At 41.4% G+C, this 25,193-nt stretch overlaps 1 protein-coding gene across 3 annotated transcripts in view; it reads right to left on the bottom strand.

Moving 5' to 3' along the window:
* GPATCH2 (G-patch domain containing 2) overlaps nt 1-25,193 on the bottom strand; it is a 221,051-nt gene that overhangs the window by 138,788 nt on the left and 57,070 nt on the right. The window contains exon 6 of one of the 3 annotated variants that reach the window (XM_019483166.2): nt 3,037-4,407. The exons of the other annotated variants lie outside the window; for them this stretch is intronic. Within the exon in view, the coding sequence (XP_019338711.2) occupies nt 4,357-4,407 (51 nt within the window). The 3' untranslated portion in view covers nt 3,037-4,356. Of the gene's footprint in view, nt 1-3,036; nt 4,408-25,193 lie in introns of those variants that run through there. 3 annotated transcript variants of the gene reach the window in all.

The raw sequence follows: 25,193 nt of genomic DNA, 5'->3' as shown, positions 1-25,193 counted from the left end.
TAATAGTTATCCTACATTTGTTACAATTTTGTGAGGATTTTTTTAATCTTAGAAAGTTACAATATAGATTTCTTACCTTAGAAAGCACACTTACAGGTTCTAAATCTCTTAAATGGTCATTTACCCTACACAGAGTTTATCCACTATTCATTTAAACATCATGCTGCTTTCTTAATGCATAAGAACATAAATGTCAGAAAATGTACACACAGCACAAAACACCTTTCAGACTGTACTGTGTTTCAAAAAACAGAGTAAAAATAGCATTAAAAAAAGAGAATAAAGGTATTATAAAAAAGGCATTTTGGTAAGATATAAGCGTAGATCCCAAAGCAGTTGCAATACAGGAGAACACTGCTTTGAAAATAAAATTAAAAAAAGAAAATAACCCAGACTAATAAAAATGCACCTACCTTTAATGTATTTTTGTGCTCCATGGACAATGAGAGATAGTATTTAAATTCATCTCATATAAAAGGCATCTTTTTAGAATTATTTATGGTTTATCAAGTTCAATATATATATATATATATATATATATATGCAATATTTTAAAGCAAAGTTACACTTTTTCCTACTTATTTTCCAGAGAGAGACTGCAATCAGAATAATAAATAATACACAATAACCATTTAATCTAATTTTGTAAAGTCTTTTAATTACAGTTTTACTTTGTTTTTCGTAAATACTCATCTCTTCTTGTATTTTCTCTACTTCAGAAGCACTTTACTCTCACTTCTTATACCACATGCACTATAAACCCTATTCTGCGTCACCGATTTTAAATTTAGTCCATAAAAATCATTTTACATATATTACAAATAACAATACAGTCCCCAGTTTGAATATTGAGGCTGTAATTCAAATCTCAAGGTTCTTCTGACAGGATTCCAATATCATTCTTTTTAGAAGGCTAGCCAGATCCTTTTCAGTAAATTCACAAATTATTGTGGTAAGGGATTCTACATATTTTGAGAAAGATAAACTACAAAGAAAACTTTATGCAAATTTTTTTGCTATTTATGCAAACACTTGTCAGGAATTGTCAGCAATCTGGAACTACTGTATAATAATCCTGTATATAAGCAGGATCTTAAAAGCCCTCTTCTACAGGTTTCTGTTTAATCTGTATCATATACACAGTCTAATGTACTTTACTCTTTATTATGCATATTATTCATATAGCCCTACCATATGGGAAGCATAAGAAGGGAAAAAGGTAAGATAGTTTTAACTGTGGAAATGCAATTTAGACATAGAGGTGAGCACATGCAACACTTAGAAGATTAGTACAAATCAATAAAACGCTAAACAGTTCTCACCTATAATCGTATCTTTCAAAAAGGACACCATTAACTTCATCACAACATTTGTGATTTTTTTTTATATGGCAGCTAGTACCAGAAACTACTATGTACTAATTTTACAAAACTGATTAGATTTTAAATTAATGGTGTAAACTACATTTAAACTACATTTAGGTAAATATAAATCATTATCTATGTGACAGAAATGAAAATTTCATAACTGGCGACTTACTTTTTCCAAGATATTGTACAAGCACTGGAAGTTTATGTGAATAATCCTCCCAACAAACACAAAGTTATTGTGGCATCACTCATCCCACACAAGAGATATTTAGTCTGTTCCATTCTAAATATTTAAATATAAAAGTACCAAACTCCCTAAACTAGACGGAGAAGAGAATCTGTATTAGAGAGTGGTCAATAAGCATAAATTTATCTTTGGACCTCAGCACTATTTTTTTTTTCTTTGGTACCTTGTAATCTCATTATAAATAATTTCTGACTGACAGATCCTAAGTACAATAGAAACATCATTATTAAAAGAAGAGTTCCGAGAGGGACACACATACACACACAAGGTGAGGTGGTTAGTATGACATAAAAGGACTAAGAGACTGTAATTAACAAATAAAATATTACTATTTTTGCTATACTATGAGAATGTATGTAGAGACCTTGAAAGGTTCAATAGCAATTCCCAGTGTCATCAGCGAGACAGTAGTAATAGGCATCTGTCTACCTCACGAAACAACAGAATTACACAAAGTGAGACAGCAGCTCACTAAATGTAATCCTTGTTTGGAAATAGAGTGAAGCTGGAGTAACCTCCCCTGGGTGAGAAAGCCTGGGCAGTGTATATGGAGACACTGTGTATCTACACTATGGCAGTGTATACAGATACACCAGTGCTCCCCACCCAGCCTTGCTAGTTTAATACAAAGGAAAGGCAGGTGCCAGTATATTTGGAACCAGCCTGGACACAGAAGCTTCCAGAGCAAAAGAGATTGTTAATTTGTTTGGCTACTCGGGCTTCACTCCTAGACTGGCTGTCAACCAGGGTTAAAGATCCCAGTCTTTATCATGGAGTGGACTTCAGTTCCACAACTTTTTGGTAGTATTTCCTCCGCCAGCAGTAAGACTAATACCTGCCTCGAAGGTGCTCTTCTGTAAAAAGCTATTGGCACCCTAGAGGTTGCTAGATTATTTAACTGCTGCCCACAAATAGTTAAATATATACCAAAGCCTCACTCTCAGGGAATGAAGAACACTGTACTGGTGCTAATGCAGGTCAGGTCAGGATCGCCTGCTACCATAAGTTACAGAGAGAAGGTAAAAACCTAGAAAAACATCAGTGATTATAATGTGCAAGCGCTGCATACTTCAGGTAGATCTACAGAGGCTGATAAATCACTGCAAAGAGGTGAAGATGTACATCTGGATGCTCAGGTAGCTGACTGCTCTCACAATCTTAGGGAAAAAGCATCCCTTCTCTCAGCAAATGAAACATGAAGCACTACTCGTGGAATAAGATTTGATATGAGAAGTACACCCTAAATTTCTTTACTGCAAATCACAACTGACACTGAGAGGCACGTCAGGTGACCAAAGAGATCAAACTTGTTACTTGACTGACTAAAGCTGTTGCTTGTTACAGCGGTCTAAATAACACAGAGATATTTTTTAAATGAGCTTCACTTCTGATCTTTAAGACAGGAATTTCAACGTAAAGTTAAACTTGGAATAATCCAAAGGCAGTTTATTACCTACAGATGTGTTGTGCAAATCCAGGGCATCGTGAAAGCTTAAAAACAAACAATAGTAATATCACAGGAAATCACTATTACCAAACAAAACCAGAACACATATAGCATATATACAAAGTACAAAGCATGCAACAGCAACATAGTCCTTTTGTACTTGAATTTGATGGGGGAAAGCATGTCAAGGCTAGGAAAGAAGAAATATAAGAAGAAAAAGAACAGTAAGAGATAAAAATGAAGTCCGCTTAATTTTTTCATCTGGGTGAATTTTTCTGTTTGTTTATTTTTAAAAGACATTTACCTGCTCCAAAAGACAAAATATAAGGTAAGTTCATATTTATATGAAGTAAGCAGTACATTAGGGTATGGCTGTGTGTGACAATAAAGAGTGTGTACAAATAACTGAGCTATTTTTGAGCACTGAAATCAATATAGTTGTGCTGGCATGGTGCTAGGCCCAGGTTAATAGACTCTGCTTCTCAGAACTAACTAGGTTAGGTGGAGTGCTACAGAACTGCACCTATGCTGGTCTTAGCACAGTACGGTTCAAATTATCCGACATCTCCGCATTATACCATATAGATTTACTCAGGCTGCGTTCAGACAAGCACGGCCGTGCAGTATGTGGGCCACAAACACAACTGTGGAGCCATATACCACACATTTAGATGTTCTCCACACTGCAAGGGAGTCAAATAAACCTGCGGGGAAAAAAAAGTGGAGCAGTGCACATACAGGCAGTGCGCGCCCCTCAAAAGCAGAGCCGGGCCATCAGGAGCCATGCGCCAGCTGCCAAACCTTTCTGGGCCCAGCCCTTGGACAGAAAAATGGCTGCTGAATGAATACACTGCAGCCTGAGCTTATTCAGTATTATTCCACTATTTCTCATACTTCTCATGTTTAAATATTTATATGCTATTGTTCGAATAAACCGAGTTTTCCTGGTTTGCAAAGTTCTGAATGACAGAGTGCAAGTATTTTGCTACCATTTTTAAATCATTTTCAGCCTTTAATCAAGGATATAGTTCCACATAAAAAGACAGTTCTGAGCCTCTACCCTTCTCGCTACGAACTGTCTGGATATCTAGATGCATACAACCAACTCCTTCAGAATGACTGGATAGTTACAAGGTGGATGTTAAAGAAGGCACTTAAAACTTTAAAGAAATCTGCTCCAAGTGAATCTTGCCAGGCATCCCGGCAGAGACCATTAATGGTTTCAATGATTCCTTCATCAGCCAGGGGCCTGTAAAGAGAAATCCTCTCAGTTTTGAGAGGAGGTTAAGTGGTCAAAAGTTCCAGCTTTTCCCAGATGTCAGCACCTTACCAATTTGCTGGTTCTGAAAAAAAAGAAAGATGTATCTGTTTATTTTTAATTAGTCTGGTGCCAGCAGAGTATCTGTTAATTGGCAGTCCACTTGGGATTGTGCTCAATTTGGTTAGTTTTGCTAACAGCCTACCAAACTGGTCATCTCACCATTTTTGTGAAAATTAAGGATATTTGAGGCCTCTAGGTAAAGCTTACACACACAGAGCAGAGTTGGTTCCTTCCCACTCTTCCAGTGAAGCAAAATAAAATGAAAGGGATTCAAGTGTAAGTTCCATGAGTTCCTCTCATTTGTTTTCTCTCTAGAGCAGTGAGGGCTCACCCATACCCTTCTGAGTGCCACGCCGATGCCCTTCCACTGCTTTTGCTACTTTGCTTTCTGCTCCCTCTGCTGCTCTGCTTTCTGCTCCTTGCCTAGTGCTCCCTGCCTGATCTGCTACTCTGTTTTCTGTTCCCTGCCCTATCTGTCAGCGTGCTGCCCACATGCCACGCACAGATGTGGCCTGTGCCATTGTGGCATATGTGCCACAGGTTGGCCATCCTTTCTCTAGAGGTTGAAACTGATCTCAGATGTAACTTTTCTTCTTCTGGAGGTATAAGAACTAACTGTGCCCTAGCATGCTTTGAAAGTGAAGTACAATATAGTAGATAATATCTCAATGACTTGCATGCAAAAGCTCATCTAACCCAATCCCAACTACATACTTGGTTCAATAAAAGATAACACTCTAAGATATTCTTGCCTCACGTAATAACTGGACCATCAAGGCTACAATATCAGTCTTATACTACCATAACTTAAAATTTTCTTTGATCCACTCTAAAATAGTCCAGGTCCAGGTCTGATTATCATAAGGAAATTCTGCAGATTTTATCTTTTTCCTCCCAAGCATTTGAAAGTAGGAGGGAGCTGTAGGACGATTTTTAGTTCAATCACCCCACCTCCATTTCGAAGCACAGGACACTGAATGCATGTGACACTCTGAGAGCTGCCCTGATCAAAGAACCTCCCGCCACGCCCCCCCCCCCCAAGCATGAAAAATGTATGCTTTGCTGGCATAATTTATCATCAGCTTAGAATCCACTAAATTTTGGTTATAGTTGGTTATTAATTTTGTTGTATTCCTAGGTTGTGGATTTTTTGTGTGTATACATTTAAATAAGAAGAAAACCCACATGCTACACCTTTTCAAAAAGTGATTTATTGAAGTAGTTACCTCTCTTTTCTGATTATGAATAAAAAAATGTGATTCATTCATGATTTGATGCCTGAAACCTCTCACTAAAGGGTGAAGAATTGATACACAAAGCACAAACTAATATTCTTCCACTGCATTTTTGTTCAAACCACTTTCCTATACCTAGAACATCTTCATTTTCCTTCCAATATTTTCTCAAAACTCACTTGGTTTCTATGATTCAGTCTGTTCAGGTGTTCTCTATTGTTGCTCTATGCTGAGCAGGGTAGGGAGATTTCAAAACAATTCAAAACCGAGTAACTCACAGAAAAAGATAAATGCGCCTATAGCAGTGGTTGTCAACCGGGGGTACGTGTACCCCTAGGGGTACTTAAAAAGGTCATAGGGGGTACATAGAATGAATATACAAGTATTGGCAATCAGCCTTTTTTGGCTGATGTAGCCCATAATATGGCTTAGAAATGCCCTGTGCGTGCATGCAGCCACAATGCAGCATGCAGACGGCCAGGAGCACAGCCTGGCAGCATGGAGAGCAGCTGGGTCTGGCTGGTAAGTCTGTTGTGAGGGAAGGGGCATGTGGGGGGGAGGGCGGACTGAGGCCCCTGCAGCAAGGGAAGGAGTGGGGCTGGGACTGGGGCAGGTGCTTCACAGCTGGGGCAGGGCATGGCACGAAGCTGCAAGCGGCTTGTCCAGGAGGTGCAAGGGGGTGGCAGCTCCCACCAATGTATACACCCTGGGAGGCCGGGGGGGTCGTGTACCCCCAGATCTGTGTGTTAGGCACGGGCAGGCTGCTGCTGTGGGCTGGAGCTGAGGCAGCACTGGCAGGGGGGCTGGGCTGGGGCTGTGCTCGGGGTGGGTGGCAGTGGCCAGGAACATAATTGATAACATTAAAAACAAGAAAAAAATTATAAAGGGGTACATTAGCTGAAACTTTGAGGCAAAAGGGGTAATGCTTATTAAAAAAAGGTTGAAAACCTCTGGCATATAGCATACATCTACTTCCTTGTTGCATCCTCACTGTGCTTTATGGACTTACTCATGTGTCACCTATGATATGTATCGATCCTGAAAAGAGTCCTACACATACAGAACTTACCTCTCTATACAGTACAGGCAGTCCTTGACTTATGACTTTGAGTTGCGATGAACGTTGCTTATGACATTTATAAAATGACATCCTGTTTTGACATTCCGAAGTGGGGTTCATCTTTACGACAGCTGATATAGTTGATACCGCTGTGTGCAGTTAGTAAGTGTGTTGTGGTGGAAGGGGAGGGGGAAGCGAAGGGGATTGGGGGAGCAGATCAATGCACTGCATGGTGAGGGAAGGACTGGGGCTGGGGGCAAGCTCTGCCCAGCCGGGGACAGGATCTGAGGGCACATGCCCCCCCAGACCAGTGGTAGGATCAGTGGCAGGAACCACCAGTCTAGCCAGCAGATTATCAGTGCATTGGGGCAGGAGCCACTACCCCTCCTCCCCGCACCCACCCGGCCCTGGCTGGGAAACGTTTGCCTCAGTCCCCCCCTCACTGTGGGGGGCATTGATCTGCCCCCCCTCCCCCCCAGCTCCATCTCTTTCCCCTCCCCTTCCACCTCAACACTTACCAGCTGCACACAGCTGTATCGACTGTTGTAAAGGAACCAATCCCCCATTTGTAACACTGTTCCTGTGGGAAAATTGGTTCCAAGTTATGACGTTTTGACTTAAGACGCGGTTTTCAGGAACCAACTGCGTCATAAGTCTGACGACTGCCTGTACTATTGGGAGTCTGCACAACAATAAGGTTTGCACTGCAAACTGCCTGAGGTACGGTTAAAAGCATGCTGTGCATATGTGACTCCGAAAAAAAGAAATAGAACAACTGGATAACATCAATTTTCTAATAAAAAATGGTAGTACTAATCTAATCAAAATGTCTCCATTAAATCATTATCTGAATACAACTATATAAAGGCTAAATCTATAGAATTAAACTTCCATTTCAGAAAAAAAAAATCAACCTTTCAAAAGACACCTGAACATATTGACACTATTTTTAGATGAAAAGGTAAGACCTGTAATTAATGTTTGATCTTTGCCTAAGAAAACATCTGTTTTCTTCACTGTGTAATTAGCAAAATTAATGAATTCCAATCCATCCACACAAATGATTTTTTACCTCTTAAATCAATCATTTCAACACCCAAGATGCTATCAGCTAAACAAATTTACCAATAAATGATACCGTAGATCAAGTTCAAATTATGAACATGTCACTTTTTCTCCCCAATTGTGTTTGAAGTGTTTTCTAACATTCCCCCATTCTGTCAACAAATTGACATTTATAGTATAAACAGAACATGCTCAGGTATTATAAAACCAACACTTTAATAAGACTGGCAGTAATTACACATAATGCCATGCTTTTTATCTGCAGTTCCTGCCAGAGTGCCAAATGGGAACTATCACAGGTTGTGTTACTAGAATGGGAAAACAAGAAAGACATGTTTACAGGTGGATTTTTAAAGATAGCTTTTAACCATCTTTCTTGTAACATTTTTATGTTATATAGAAATGTCAATTTTACCTCACTTCTAAATGTGAACATACTGGAAGTATAAGCCAGAAAAAGCATAACAGGAAAAAAATTAACTCACCCTGTAAATTATCTGATTAATCATTACAGAACACATGCACAGCTAAACAAATCAGTACTTCTCCTTATCAATATTGTTTCCATTTTTTTATCTGCGTGAATTGTAAATACGTTAAGACTGAAAGGACATATTTGTAGGAAAATACACACAGGAAAAAACAGAAAAATATAGTTGGTGCTTTAGTTATGTATTGAGTTGTTGGTTATCTATAGTACTAGTAGTCTCACTACTGTGGAAAGACAACAAAAGGAAGCATCTGCTATGTTGCTCTGTATGATCACAGCTGGATTCAAATTCAAAGAGGCACTTCTGCTTGTCTGTATTAAAATCCTTTGACTAAAATCTACACGTTTGCTCATTTGCCATAATTCTTTCAATATTTCCTTTTTGAATCAAGAAAGAGATCTGTGGTAATCACCTAACCACCTCATATGTACTTGTTTTATGAATCTGGCCCATAGTCAAGAAGTTACACTGAAAAGTCTTTTAATCAACTTCTGATCAGAATTTACTGGATTGTATCTAAGTTCAAGTTCAAGGGTATTAAAATGTGTAAAGGAGACTATGAAAAAATGGCTGGGTTATAGATTTTAACTTCTTAAGTAGAAAATTGACTCAAAATAGATTTTCTAATTTACAATGAATCAAAAGAAAAAACATTAGACCATAGCAAAAGTGGCACAAATGTATCAAAAAGCAAATGAATAAACATTTGAGAAGATTTATTATTAGAAATTGTAATAAATTTTGGAAAGATGAATTGATTTTAGTTAAAAGGTATAACTGACAATTTATTGGGCGGGAAGATGCATTATTTTCCAATTGTTATCCACCTACAGTAAAACTGATTTGTGTCCCATTGTATTTTATGGAAAAGGAGAGAGCAACTTTCAGTGATTTAGATTAAATGTATTAATCATAACCAGACACTGTGAACTATATATCTACTATTAAAGAAGATTTTTGACATTTAATTCTGTAGCAATATTTTGGCTCTGTACCACTCTTCCTAAATCCAATTCCTGCTACAGTTGGCAGATTTCTCCCTTTTAATTTTATGAGGCTTAAAGTAGCATTTAACCACCCATGCGGTAAATAATGCAGGATTAGAAATATTTAGTGTTTTGTTTCCCTTTCAAGAGTACTAATCCATCAAACCCCAAATATTTTTAATGTTTGTATATATTTTAGGAATACTTAACACAAGATACCATAAAAATGATAAAAATAAAGTCACTCAGATTCAATGTATTTGTCTCCCAGAACAATTACATTAAAAATTAAAATAAACTAAGAAATATGCATATGTAACCCTGAATAAAAGAACTAATAATATAGGTTAAGATAAACAAAAAAATAGAACAGGATTAGTTTACATGGCAGAAAACTCATAACTCTTTAATAACATATTTAACATAATAAAGAAAATAAGTTGCATTAGTGAAAATGGTAGTGTTAGAGTGATTCAGTAGCCATGATGGATGCAAGAGGTAACAATTTCTTAGAGTGATTTTTTTTATTGGACAACTGTACAACTGGGATAGTTAGACAAGTCTTGCAGTCAAAAGGTTGTCTAACTCTATCCCAGCTATACAACTGGTCCACTAAAAGATATCACCCTAAGAAATCCTTGCCTCTTGCATTAATAATAACTATTTACTCTTATTTTTAAAAATAGTCTATTCTTCTTATTCTCCCAAACAAGAGGTCTAAATGTAGACCAGGATATTTATGTATAATACAAAATAATTTTTTAACTTTTTGAAACAGTTTTCATTAAATTATTATTCTCTTCTTGCTGCTTACATTTAACATTTTTCCACAAAACAGGAAAATCTGCCTCATGGTAATCTCCTTCAGCTATTTTATAGTACACAGAATTAAATCTAAGAATTAGTTAGCTTTCCTGTTTCATATAAGCTTTTATATAAATACATTTTTAATTTGTTAAAAAAAGTTAATGCAAAATCGTAGCCTGAAAAAAGTGATGCTTGTGTCCAAACCATGAACCTGAGAAAACTATACCAGGAGGTTTTGCAGTGGTGAAGATTTTTATTTTCTCAATTTGACTGGTTAGTCAATTATCTCATGCCAAATCAGTCTTGCATTAATAGTTTTTCAGTGCATTCAAAAGGACAGCAGGATGTCTGCCTAACAACTTATACGCAACCATTCAACACAGTGGTGATGACAACTCAAAGAAATGTGACCATAAATTGAAAAGCAGAAATTATAGCTCTTTCCATATAAAAAGGCAGGATGCACTCCTATTCACTGATATGCCACAAATGAGAAGGTATGTCACAGAATCATTGAAAATTAGGGTTGGAAGGGACCTCATGAGGTTATCTAGTCTAATCCCCTGCTCAAAGCAGGACCACCTCAGCTATATCATCCCACCCAAGGCTTTGTCTACTTGGATCTTTAAAAAACTGCAAGGATGGAGATTCCACAATCTCTCTGGTACCAGTGCTTTACTACCCTTTTAGTGAGAAAGCTTTTCCTAATATCAATGAACAATATCAATGATCCTGATAGGTTGCAGTCTTGCATCAGCAGACAAGTAGATGCCTGAAATGGCATTATACTGAATATATTACTAAAATTTACAGATTATGAGATGGAATGAAACAGACACCAGACTGCTCACAAATGAAGTTGGAAGGTATAGCCCCAAGAGATTTAAGAAATTTACAAACCCTTCTATATTTTCTCTTAACAACGCATGTGCAAGGGTGCAGAAGCCCATTCCATGCTCCACTTTCATTGCCTGACAGCTGTGTGGAACTCCTGCTGCAGACCAGACAGTACTACTTCTTTCCTCTTGCATTGCCACTCTCGCTCCCTTCTTTGTGCATGGTGTCCTCCTGTGTTCAGAAGTTAGCTGCGTTCTGTGGGTGAACTTCTGTGACCTATATCTCCAAGTAGTAGTTTATGATGGTGACTGCCACATGCCACTGGTAACTGGGATAGCTTGATGCCAAACTAGGTACATAGGAATCCTTGGATGGATGTCTAAGGGTCATGGAGAGGCACCTATCTCTGGCTTTCATTCACAAAAAGGCTACCATGGCAGTTTAGAATTTTATGTAGCTAGGAAGCATTGCAACAAAATTTTATGGACAGCAAAATAATTAATACAGGCAAATCAGAAACTGCAAGCCATCTAATTTTTACAGTTAGGGTAGCCAAAATCTGGAACCAACTTCCCAGGGAAGTGGTCCTCGCCCCTACCTTGGGCATACTTAAGAGGAGGTTGGACGATCACCTGTCTGGGGTCTTGTGAACCCAGCATTCATTCCTGCCTGTGGCAGGGGGTCAGGCTAGATGATCTGTTCAGGTCCCTCCTGACCCTAGCTACTATGAAACTACCACTAGAGCCAAACTCCAATATTTTTGTTCATAGTGGCCAAGTAAGCAAGATATTCAAGATGGATTTAGATTTGATCTTCCTTACTAAATTCAAGTGACAAACAGATTAATTTAATCTAATCTAACACTTTCTCTATCCTGCTATAGCCCCTGTGGTGACAGGTGAGAAGCAAAGCAGCAGGTGTAGGTAGATACACTGGGAGCTGCACTTGCAAACTACACACAGGAAGGTCAGGGTTACCCATTATTATATCAAGGCAGCAGTGGTGTTCAAGAACCTCATGGGGGACTGAGCAATGCCTTTTTGAGGATCATGCCACTTACCTCCACATTCTGAGGAAGGGCCTGGGGGTAAAAAATGTATCCTATACATTGCCTGCTTAACTTTCATTGTGGTCATACAGCTGACAGTTCTCCCACTATAGTGATAAACAGTTTTCTGATTGTTTTGATTACTCTAAACACAGGAACTTGGGACACATGAACATTATGGGCAGTAGTATTTCTAACTGACCAGAATGACTGCATTAGTTGGTGAAGAATTGATCAGATACAGAATCTACCTAGCCACAGAAATTGAAATGTATCTTGCAAAGACAGCCAGCTTACCATGTCTGTGACCAGCTACATTTCTTTTGGTAAGGTTGATAATCTTCTCTGGACAAAAGGCTAAAATATGCTTTGCTTTCAGATCCACTACTGTTGGTAAAAATAGACTTCCCTTCAGCAGGAATCATTTAATTAAGCAGAAGATTAATATTTCAGAGAAGTGCTATATTAGTCTAACAACTAATCCCCGGGGACAAGTTCATTATACTGGACAACTTCAATTCCCATGTTGCTTCAGACCACCAAATCTGACAGAGTATTACTAGCAAACATGGAAAGTGCAATGTACTAAACACAAACACCATCTCAACTCCTCCACACCCCACTTAAAGGGCACCTTTTTGGCTGCACTCCAATTCAAACACTGGCATTTGTGTGACATGCTGTAGTCAATGAGACATCAGTAATGTCAGGATCACCAAATCCATGGAAGTAGCTGATCATTGGACTAATCTCACCTGCCCAAACTTCAGCATCAATACCAAACTAACAAGCCAAAACGCTCAAGCAGCAGCTAAATACTGAAGGCTGATAATACAAAACAAGAGCTACATATGGTGGTAGAAAGCTATCTGGATAATAACTACTACACATTCTTCTGGCAACACCGAAGCTGACTGAAGCACTTTGAGTTGTTTACAAGGCTGCTTTAAATACCCTGGGTTAACAGTTGAGAAGCATCAAAATTTGTTTGATGGGACTGCTGAGAATACAAGGAGACTAAGTGATGAGTAACTTCACATCTATATTTATCTATCTTGTACAGCTGATAAAAACTTTAACATTCAAGAAAAATGTTTTTTTTACAAGACATATACCACTCTTCAGTTAAACTGAAGACTTGTGAGATAACATAAGACAAGAAAACAAACCAACTACAGTCATTTTGCTTGAAATGACTCAAAGTTTTATGATGCTGTTATAATAGTTCATGGGCCTCATGCAAATTGTTTTACTTCTCTTAAGAGCTCAGATGAAAATGCTCCTCTAGCCAAATTCCAGAAAGGCAGGCTGACCTCTTTAAAACCTGCTCAACAGGAATCCAATACAAATAAGACTACTGATCAGCAACCTCAATGCCAACAGTGAAATTCTTACTACCAACCCTGTCATTTCCAAGACTGAAAATAATTGTATTTTTCTTAAATAAAAGACAAAAAAGCATCTCGTCTCCAATTCTGTTCTGCCTGAGAAGTAGGGAACCACCAGATATTAATCCAACATTTCACAAAGCCCTTTCTGTCAGTCAGTATGGAATCCTTAAGAATACATTGCCTTTATTTAACCACTGGTAATCATTTCATGTGACAAGCACTGAGAAATATTCTTAACAGCTGCTGGCAAGATACTTGCCATAGTCACGATCAACTGTTTTACTTGCCATATAGCTGAGATTTTTGCCACTAGATAAAGTGGTTTCAGAGAAAGGGGAGCAACAATGGGAACAATTTTTACTGTATGGCAAATATAATATCAATGTAGAGAGCAGAACGGAGTCTTCTATTGAGTCTTTACTGATCTTAGTGTAGCATCTGGCACTGTCAGTAGGGAAAGTTTATGGAAATTTCTGCCTTGACCAATTCATTGCAATAGTTAGACAGCTTCATGATGGGATGACAAGAATGGTTGGAAGATGAAAAATCTCCATTCCATTCTGAATAAAAAATGGTTTAAAATGAGGCTGTCCTCACATCAACACTTTCTATTGTTTTGTTTACTGCAGTGCTAGTTCTTTCTGTGACCACAACACAGGTATTCAGATTAGATTCATAACTGATGACAGGCTGTTTAACCTCAGGTGATTGCAAAGAAAAAAAAAAATCAATAGCACTCGATGAACTTCTCTGGGAATTTCTGTTTGCTGATGGCTGTGCCTTGGTTGCCCATTCCCAGTACAGTATGAGAGTCAGCATAGATTGCTTTACAGCTGCAGGTTCGTGACTTGGATCGTAAGTCTTAAAAAATAAATAAATAAATCAGTATGCACCATCCTACTACCGGTAATCCCTCTATATCAGGGGAGTGGGGGGAGGGGGCAATGCAGGCGCATCCAGAATGGGGCAAATGGCAACAGGGCATCGCCCTCATTCCCAGCACTACTGCATCTGCATCCCGTGCTCCCCCACCCCAGCTGGGCAAGCGGCAGCGGGGCAGAGCCCCCGCTCCCAGCACTGCCGTGCCCGCATCCCATGCCCTGCTATCCCGGCTGAGCAAGCAGCAGCAGGGCATAGCCCACTGCTTGCCCAGTCAGGGCAGAGGGCGTGGGATGCGGGCACTGCTGCCGCTTGCCCAGTCAGGGCAGGGGGGCGCAGTATACAAGCACTGCCACCACTTGCCCAGCCAAGGTGGGGCAAGGGGGTGTGGGATGCGGGCACGGCAGCATTGGGAGTGGGGGCTATGCCCTGCTGTCGCTTGCCCCCTTCTGCCCAGAGTGAGCTGCACCTACATCGTGCCCCCCCCTTCGCCTCCCCCCACTCCAGCTGGGCAAGCGGCAGCAGGACATAGGCCCTGCTTCCAGCGCTGTCACACCCACATCCCACACTCCCCACCTCCTTCCCCGAGTCCCATATCCTCCCCCGGCTGGGCAAGCAGCAGCAGGGCATAGTTCCTGCTCCCAGCACTGCCACACCCACCTCCCACAACCCCCTGACTCCCTCCCCGAGTAATGTGCCCCCCTGCCCCAGCTGGGCAGCTTGTCTCAGCCCCAATCCCTCCCTCGCTGTGGGGGTATTGATCTGTCCCCCCACGTCCCTTCCCTTCCCCCTCCGCCTACCACAGCTGGAGGCAGCTGTGTCCAGCATTGAGAACTGCTGCCTGTTTAGTCTATGGCCAAATCTCCAAATTGGGCCGAATCCTTTCCGAATTGATTTGGAGGCTTCCAATTCAATCTAGACCTTTTAACTGGTCTCCCAATTCAATTCGGATTTGGAGATTCAGCTTCCAAACCTCCTCCGAATCGAATTGGCTACCGAAGCTTTGCGCAACCTTAATGGACATCCAACTGCATGCTACAATGCATCTTGTGTCAGGCACATTGTGTCCCACTCTACTCCCATGGTTACCAGTCCTCAGTAACATTGTTCCACCTCATCTCTACCACACAAATGCTGAAGTAAACCTACTAGCCAGACTCCATGATAATTCTACACTGCCACTGCATTGGGACATATTCCACCTATCAATAACTCAGCTCCCCTCAGGATGTCCAATATTGTCTACCCTTTCAAAATCCTTTCATTTTTCTTTAGTTACTCAAAGACATGAAGAATAGTAAGCAGAAACACTGATCAATCACCACATCATCTCTGACCCTACAATCAGTCAACCAGGATTTAATTGGCCACACTGTTATTGGGCACTTCTTAAACATTTTCAAACTGGACAGGGTCACTGTGCCTCAAACCTATACCAATGGCCTTCAAAATTACAAAAAATACCCTTGTGGACAAGTTCATACCATGTCCCACATTGTTGACTCATGTCCATATATACCTGGTGGCCTTCAAGCTCTTCACACTGGTGATGACATTGCTTTATGATGGCTGAAACAAATGCCCAAACTGCCTATGCTAACTAAAAAAAATCTAACTTATGTCAGTATGAATCTGTAGTGATATAAATTAACTAACGTACTCCAACTTGGATTCTGAGGCTAGATACAGACATTCAAAAAGCCCGAGGTGAAATTGATTGAAGTCACATAGTTTTCTGTAAGTGGCATAGTTTAGATTGGTAGCGAACAGAACACACATTCGCCCTTTGGTAAAGGGGAGGGGGAAATCTTAGATGCAGTTTTGCCATTTTTAAATCAATCTATGTGTGCAAAACTTCTGTTCTATTCTGTACAGACTGGTTTCCAATTGCTTATACTGATAAAATTGTAATGTCTGTACCTGGCCTGAATGAAAGAGTGTTAAAGGTTGAAGTGGCTTGGCTACACCTATATCACTACAATGATCAGAACTTCATTGTTACATCTTATCAGAAAGTTGGCACCTTATCCAGTACAGCCTGCCCAAAGACAAGCACTGGGTTGAAAGAAGAATAATTACTGATGCTTCCTGCCTCACTGAGTATCCGGCCATCACCTTGGTTTTCCTCCCTCCTTCCCAGCTGTTCTCAGGGCCCAGCAGTGGCAGGGCACCATCATTCTGTTCCCTCCTCCCCTTCCCTGCCAGCTTTTGTTGGGGCCTGGCAGTGGTGGCGAGGCTGGAGTGGGGGGGGGCCAGCGCTGCACTGTCAGCACCCTACACTGCCGCCTCCCAGGAGTGTGTGGGGGGGGTGAAGCTTGCCCCGCACCCCCCTTGGCCAACACCGCCTCCAGGGAACAGGGCTGGGGGGGGAGGGATGAGGCCAGCGGTACTGGCCTCACTCCCCTGCTCCGTCAGCTCTGTTGCCATTATCATGGCAGTGCTCTGCCACACTGCCGCCTTCCATTTGGAATGCTCTTGGAGCAGTCCAATTGGTTGTTTCAGACAATTAGAGTGCAAATAAAGTGTTACGGACAGACAGAAAGACAGACTAAGTCTTTTATAATATTAGAATATCCTTTGAATCCTGGGGGGGGGGGGGGGGGGGGAACACACATGCTTCTATAGTGCCATTGTTACTGCACCATCATTTAATATTTCCTACACCAATACATACATACATACGTAATTTGAAACTTCTGAGAATTATTTTTAAAAATTAAGTATACTTAAGTGTCAGTTTTTATAAGCCATTTCTATTTCCCACAGGTCTAATGAGTTTTTATGTCATCTACTTTCATTTCTACCCCCTACTCCGCCCCTCAGTTTTGAGGAAAAATGGCAACCCCTAAAAAAAATATCGGATTGTATATGTACATGATATATAATTTAGATTATATGTATAAATATTGAAGTTGAAAACATATCTTCCTATTTTTGAGGCAGATAGCTTAGATGGAAATGGATTAAGCAAAAAGCTTCATACACACACACACATATACATGCACACACTTTTTTCCCCCCTCAAAACTAAAGGACAGGGTAGGGGGTAGAAATGAAAGCAGATAACATAAGAACTCATTAGACTTGTGGAAAATAGAAATGGCTTATATAAACTGACACAATTAAGTGTACTTCGTTTAAAAAATAATTCTCAGAAGTTTAAAATTCATTCTCACAAAGAAAATAAGGAACTTTAACTAGCTTTGAAGCTATTAAGCACATAAATATTCTTATAAAAAACTAAATTATGAACTCTGGTTCATCTGAACAGGAGAGTGCTAGAAATCTTTTCCTTTCAGCTTAATACAACTGAGCCAGACCAAAGAAAAGTACTGGACTTAGTACTCCCTAATCATCAGTGCTTACAATTTTCAAGATTTCTTATATTACTGTTTGACCACCAATGCCAATCAAATTAACTGAACAAATCCCAGCACTTTTATCAGAAAGTCTTTTAGGTATGATCTAAGCAGTGATGGAAGATGCAATAACACCTGAGTACTGCTAGGAGTGCTCTGGCTCTTACTACCACCTGCAGAGTGGCCAATTAGCAATAGATTTTCAGAAAATTACTATTTTATCAGCGAAATAAAAAACAGAAAGCACAAAAAAGTGAACCTGAGAATTTTTAAGAAGCCAGTGACTTGGAAGATTTCATCGCTTTAAATGACAAAAAGCTATAATGTAATATTAGTTTCAAAGCAAAATACAGGAAATACAATCCTAGCTCAGAGACAAACTGAATTTACAGACAATTAAAAAAAATGTGCTGCTAAATAGTCATTCATAGAAATCTTCTGACAAAAGACAGCACAAAATTTCAAAGAAAAAAATATTTAAGGTATTGCATGGTCAGTGATGAACTTGAACATTTGCATTAAGATTTATTAAAGCTGAAGTATGCCACTGTTTAAAAGTGAAATTTAAGAGTACAGGTAGAATTCTATCATATGACTGGCTGGATTAAGGTGATTTAGTGTTTGGCAAATTGACTTAGGGGTCACACCCAGAGAGTGGTGGTGGACGGGTCAATATCGACCTGGAAAGATGTGGGCAGTGGAGTCCCGAAAGACTCGGTCCTTGGACCGGTGCTATTCAATGTCTTCATCAGTGACTTGGATGAGGGCGTGGAGAGTACCCTGTCCAATTTTGCAGATGATACCAAATGATGGGGCAAAGTTAACACACCAGAGGGTACAGAACGGATCCAGGCTGATCTGGACAGGCTGGAAAAATGGGCAGAACGAAATAGGATGCAGCTCAACAAAGACAAGTGCAATGTGCTGCACCTGGGCAAAAAGAATCACCAACATGCTCACAGGCTGTGGGATGACCTTCTCAGCAGCACAGCAGTGGAAAGGGATCTTAGAGTCATAGTTGACTCCAAGATGAACATGAGTCGTCAACGTGACAAAGTGATCAACAAGGCTAATCGCACTGCTGCAGTTGGAGTACTGGGTCCAGTTTTGGGTGCCGCACTTCAAGAGGGATGTGGAGAATCTTGAGAGGGTTCGGAGGAGTGCCACTCATATGGTCAGAGGCCTGCAGGCAAGGCCCTACGAGGAGAGACTGAGGGACCTAGATCTCTTCAGCCTTTGCATGAGAAGGCTGAGGTGATCTTGTGGCTGCCTATAAATTAATCAGGGGAGGGCATCAGGGAATAGGAGATGCTCTATTTCCTAGGGCACCCCCTGGAGTAACTAGGAATAATGGACACAAATTAACAGAGAGCAGATTTAGGTTGGACATTAGAAAGAACTTCTTCACAGTAAGGGTTGCCAGAAGATGCAATGGGCTGCCTAAAGAGGTGGTGCTCTCTCCTACCTTGGGGGTCTTCAAAAGGAGACTGGACAAGCACCTAGCTGGGGTCGTCTGACCCCAGTGTTCTTTTCTGCCCATGGCAGAATCTATGAATCTATGAAAGGAAAACTGTTCAGCCCAACAATTCATAACAATTGCAACTATGAATAAATGTAAGATATATTTAAAAAAACAAAACAAAACAAAAAGTACAATTGGTATTTCTGGGGGCACTGCTGGAGGTAACTATCTTGTTGAACAGTGAAGCCATCTCTGGCGCTATGTTTGAAGGCAGAACACCTCAAAGAAGAGATTTTAAGCAACTTTTAAACTTGCATTAGGTTGGATTGATAGAAGAAAGGTTAATTAAAAAATAAATAAATTGAGTATTATCTTGACAGCTGAACTATGCTTAGAATATCCAACAAACTTATCTAAACCTAGCTAAGTATGCAGTTGGTCCAATAAAATCAGTCACAAAAATCCTTGCCTCCAACATAAACTTAACTTCCATGGAAATATGGGTTTAAAAACTGTTATTATAGACATATGACAAGGGTAGGTAACCTTTTTTGGCTGAAGCCTTGAAGGACCCACCCTAAGTAAGATGTAAGCAGACAAGCAGATGCCAGAACCTGGCTATCACTAGCACTTGTCCTCATGGCAACATGGGGAGAGTGCCTGTAGCTGAAGCCCTTTGCTGTTAAATGTCACCATTGGTCCCCACCACACATGCAAGTAGAGAAGCGATGAGATCTAATGAATGATTCACACAATCATGCCTCCTGGCATGCCACATGTGCATGGCAGGAGGCACAATTGTGGGTTTGTGCATTAGATACCACTGGGTACATTTACAGTATCATTAAGGTGATAGGATAAATTCTGGCACAGTTTGTGCCGGAGTTTATTTCAGTTCCTTAATGGCACATGTAGATGCTCAAACTGCTATGGTCCAGGGCACACGTGCAGATGCTGCTCCCAGGACTGCAGCTGTTTAAGCCAGGACAGAGCAGCCTTGGGCTGGCAGGAAAATTGAGGGGGTAAAGCCCAGGCTCCATAAGGTGGCATCAGGGCTGGCTGGGGCATGAGAATGCCCCAGTGTGAGGAACCCTGTGGATAGGCAGCAGGCAAGGGTCTGGCCCCCTGCTGCCTGGGCTCACTAGGCACAATGTACACCTGGGTCAGCATTTACATGTGCATTTAGATGCAGTTTTTTTTGCTGCATTAACATCCTACTGCGGTGAAAATTAGTTTGCCGTGGTCTAATAGCATAAACCGTGACACTTAACTGCGCAGCAACTTAATTTGCTGTGGTGTAAAGTGCATGCACCCATCAAGCATTATTGCTGGAGCACGAGGAGCAAGAGGAGCCCAATCTCAGGCTCCCCCTGCACCATCAAGAAGAAAGCTCCCACAATTGGGAGCACTATGCATCCCAGTTGAGGGGCTTCCACCCACAAAGATACCCCATGCATCCCTGATTTCCCAGCACCCCTGCGGTGGAAATGCCCCTGCGGCAATCCTCTGGCCTGGGGGCTTCCCACACTCCTGAGCTCAGGGTTTTTATGCTGGGTATGGTGCACTCCTGCAGCTAGGACCTCTGTCAGCTGACAGAGCTCCCAGCCACAGGGGAGACCTTGCTACATGTGCAAATTAAAACTCAATAGCAACCAGTTATAAAGTTAGTACACATTTTCAAGGTCTAACTTTATGGTCAGTTGGAGCTTTGTACAGGTACTCCTCACTTAACGACCGAGTTCCGTTCCTGCGACTCAGTCGTTAAGCGAATTGGTTGATAAGCGACGAGCCGCTCTGAGCAGCAAAGTGCTCCCCGCAGGACCGTGTACTGGCAGCCGCGTCCCTGGGGCAGGGGGCCGAGCTGCTCCCTCCCCTCCTCTTGCCAGCACCAGGGCAGCATTTGGCCCTGAAGCCAGGGCTGGTGGGAAGAGGATGCTGAGAGAGGGAAGGAGCTGGCACCATGGAGCAGGAGGGAAGCTTGGCCCTGGCAGGCAGAACTAACCACTGCCCTTAAACCCACCCTCCAGACCCGCGCGCGGGGCTGCTCTGCGCCCTGCCGGCTGTTGTCGCGTGGGGCTGGGGGCATTGCGCCTGCAGGCAGGTGGGAGCCGGCGGAGCTGCCCCGGCCCCGGCGAGGAAAGCCCGCTCCGTGCGCCCCGCCCAGGCCGCGAGCGCGGGAGCTGTCCGCCCCGCCGTGCTGAACCTGCGGCGCGCTGTTTCCACAATACAGGTACTCCTCACTTAACGACCTACCTGCTCGGAGTACCAACTGCTCAGAGAGCTGGTTGTAAGTCCGCGCGGTCGTTAAACAGGTAGGTCGTTAAGTGAGGAGTACCTGTATAGCATGATAGCTGCTCTGCACATGTACCTGGTCTTTAGGTAATTGAGCAAGACCTGTAATGTGTAGAGGTAGCTGAAACCTCATAACCGCTGACTGAATAACATGGTTCTATGGTTGGAACTAGGTTGAGGGCTAGAGGCTGCTGACTGCTGGTATATGCTTAGAGAGATTTCTCTATTTTATAGTGTATGTATAGAGTCTATTTGTTTTACAGGGTAAGAGAGTTGTTTCCTGTACACAAAGCAGAAATTGACTGACATATTAGCAATACTTACTTTCACTTATTAAACACAGGTGGTATAAAACGTGTCTGTGAAATCCTTAAAAATCTTGTCCACATTGAGGCATTTATAAATGTAGACAGACACCACACAAAATAAGGAAAGCAAAGGGAGGCAACTTGGTAGAGTTTTAAGAAAACAAAACAAAACAAAAAAATCCTAAATCATTACCTAACAATGCACTACACTTCCTTGGTGATCTGAAATTATAGTACATCCTGAGTTTATGGTAAATTAGTGCCAGGGTAGCCATAACTGTTCAGAGATAAATCTTCAACAGTAAATCATAATTAGATTTGATACATCTAATAAAAAAGGTTGGCATTAGTAGTGGGAGAAGATAAATTTGGCAAACATAATATTGTTTGAAAGAATACTTCTCCCAAAAATTATTAAAATGCCTAACATTCTAATACATTGTTTTCATAGCCTAAGCTTTTTGAAGTACAGTAGTATATCCCCAAACTAGAAGATTATTTTTCTAATTTTACACCTGCGTTTCATTATTTTTCTCCCACGTACAGTTCTTTGTTCCAGAACAGATGGCTTTAATGCAAAGAATCAAACAGAGATTGGAAATAACTAGCAAAATGGCTTATAATGAAACTTCCTATGCAAGTATTTTTCAATTTATTACTAAGTTAGATGTCATTGTGTAAATGGACTAACTTTACAACAGTAATAGTAAATGGAGACCATAGAAGGAAGTCTATAGCAGAGAGAAAACATTCCTTTCATCACTAACCAGCTTTGATAACCTACTGAAAATCAGGTGAGTTATGCATTTATTTTATCTTTAATTTTATGATTTTTCCTATGTTTTGGTCACTGCAAACAAATGTTGATTTGCCAAAATCAACATTTGGCATCTGACATATTTATGAAAGTTTGGCTAATAAACCCTGATCTCAGGGAGGTAGAAAAAAGATAAAGGAATTTGTTTTTGGCAAAAGTACTTTTTTGTTGGGTCATTAGCAAAGAGAATGTTATGGTCTTCTTTAAAGATCTCCTTCACAATGACTAGTAGAGTTCGTTGTGGACAAAGGCAGCCAACAGACAAGGCAGAAGGTTTTTTGGGTGGGGGTGGGGGGACAGAAGGAGGGGTTGTTGTTGTTGTTTTTACTTAGTAGAGATAGCACAGACCACCTAAAATTCAAAGTACTTCATATACCATCTTCCTTATTTTAAAACAATATAGTTAAAACAGCTTCTTATCCTCACAGCATACTTTAAAATAATCATACTATTTAAATATAGCCTATATAACTTAACAACATGTAGTAGTTTGAGAAACACTGATTTTTATGGAACATGATGCATTTATAATTACGAACTATTTTATAGCAGGTACACTAAGCTATTGTTTGAGCAGGTTATGAAGAAAAAGCAAAACATTTTCAATCTTCCACTGGGTTCTTATGATAGAGCCAGAAAAAACATCTCTGAGTAGCTCAGAAACGCCTATGGAGATACAAGATACAAGAAAAAAAACATTTCAAACTTACTAATGGAAACAAGTACTCCTTACCTTGTGCAGTACCATGCTTTAAGTCCAAGAAAAATGTGTAGTCTTCCTTTAATTGGGTCATTTGAGATGCAGGCTGTAAATTTATGGGGGAACAAAATCAAATTTCCTCTATTTAGGCTGCCAATACTTTTCATTTTTGAAAAGTAGATGCAGCATGCCCAGGCTCTGGATACAGTAAGGGGTGCCTTTTCAACACAGTGGAGTTCATGACAGTAGTCACCTCCAGTTTTACCATAAGTCTTGGAAATCCAAGAGAATCCTGATCTTGAGTCTAAGTATGTAAAGATTTGGGAATAAAAAATATTTAGCTAAAACTGACTTAGATGACATTTAATACCAGTGACACTTTATAGGTTTTGAAACAGAGGCTGTTCATCTAAAAATGCCAAAAATCTCATTTGAAGAAAGAAATAAAAAGATGGTAAACTTCAGTCAGTCTTATTAGAGAAAAGCAACTTTATCTAATTGCAGGCATCCCATGTATTCAGACAGAAAGACCATTTCATATTATTGGACTGAAATTAATTTGAAAAGCTACAATGCCACTGCTACTGGTTTTTCTTTCAAGACCCTCTTCCAGAGTTGAACACTCCATAAACTTCTTAGTTCGTCAACAGAAAGTTTATTTAGCTAAAACTATATCATAAAGGAATATTCCCTTGAATGAGAGAACTAATTCTAGCCCTAATACCATATCACTTTATTTTCATAATTTTTTGAAACTCTCTCTGAAAAAAAACTATCAATTTTGCAAAAGATTCAGAAGTTCAAACATCTAGTTGGCTTGCCTAGTTGTAAGGTAGCCGGTAAAAGTGAATATTATCTTACTGTTGAAAACTATGTTAAAACATTTTCCAATAGTGGAAATATTCCACTTCCCACATGTTTGTAGTTCTTATTTTCTTTCGCCAATTGAGCCTTTTACAAACACATCAGCAACTGAAACTAACAAGAATTGAGAAGTCTGGGATCACTGCACAAAGCCATTTTTAGAACAGAATCCACCTACTAATGTATTCAAAATGCACAATTGGAAAAAGGAGAAGCATTATTTGGAATAGTATTTCTAATAAGGCTGTGCAAAGCTTCGGTAGCCAATTCGATTCGGAGGAAATTTGGCCCAATTTGGGGACCAACTCTCCAAATTAGAATCGATTCAGAAAGGCTTTAGAAGAGTCTGCCACTATAGAGATTCAGTCACAGACTATAAATGCAGCTGACACAGCTGCATCCAGCTGGTAAGTTTGTTAGGGTTGGGGGAGGGAAGGGGTGTGGGGGAGGAAGGGATTGGATCTGGGACTGGGACAAACTGCCCAGCCAGGGCAGGGAGGCACATCACTCAGGGAGGGGGTCAAGGGGTTGTGGGAGGTGGGCACAGCAGTGCTGGGAGCGGGGACTATGCCCTGCTGCTGCCTGCCCAGCTGGGGCGGGGGCGGGGTGCAGGCACGGCTCGTTCCAGGTGGAAGGGGGCAAGCGGCAGCACGGCATAGCCCCCTCTCCCAGCCCTGCCGTACCCACATCCCGTGCCCCCCCTGCACTGGCTGGCAAGTGGCAGTAGGGCAGAGAACCTGCACACAGTGCTGATGCGGGCGCAGTAGCGCTGGGCATGAGGGCTATGCCTTGCTTCCGCCTGGAGAAAACCATGCCTGCATCGCACCGCCCGTGCCCGCTGGCTGGGCTGGGCTGGGAATGGGGCTGGGCAGGATAGCCACGGGGGCTTCTCCCAGGGCTCCCCCCACCAGGGCAGAGGCAGGTGCAGCTGGAAGAGCCGCGGGAGAAGCCCCCATGGCTGCCCTGCCCAGCCTCAGCCTCTGGGCACTTAAAATGCAGCCCCACACTCACTGGCTCTGGCAACAGCAATCGGGGCCTCTGGGGGCTTGTGGCACAGCCCCCTGCACAGCCCCAGTGCCCCGATTGCCCTCCCCCCGCGTGGGTCCAGCAGTCCGGGAGTCAAAAAAAGCGCACTGCACTCACCGGCTGTAGCAGGGGCTGTGGGGGCTCTAGGGCCATGTGGCAAAGCCCCCCCGCACAACCTCCC

The sequence above is a fragment of the Alligator mississippiensis genome, chromosome 1, assembly GCF_030867095.1.
Source record: "Alligator mississippiensis isolate rAllMis1 chromosome 1, rAllMis1, whole genome shotgun sequence".
Taxonomy (NCBI): Eukaryota; Metazoa; Chordata; order Crocodylia; family Alligatoridae; genus Alligator; species Alligator mississippiensis.
The sequence above is the reverse complement of the archived record's forward strand: the minus strand, read 5'-3'. Positions and strand labels throughout refer to the sequence as shown.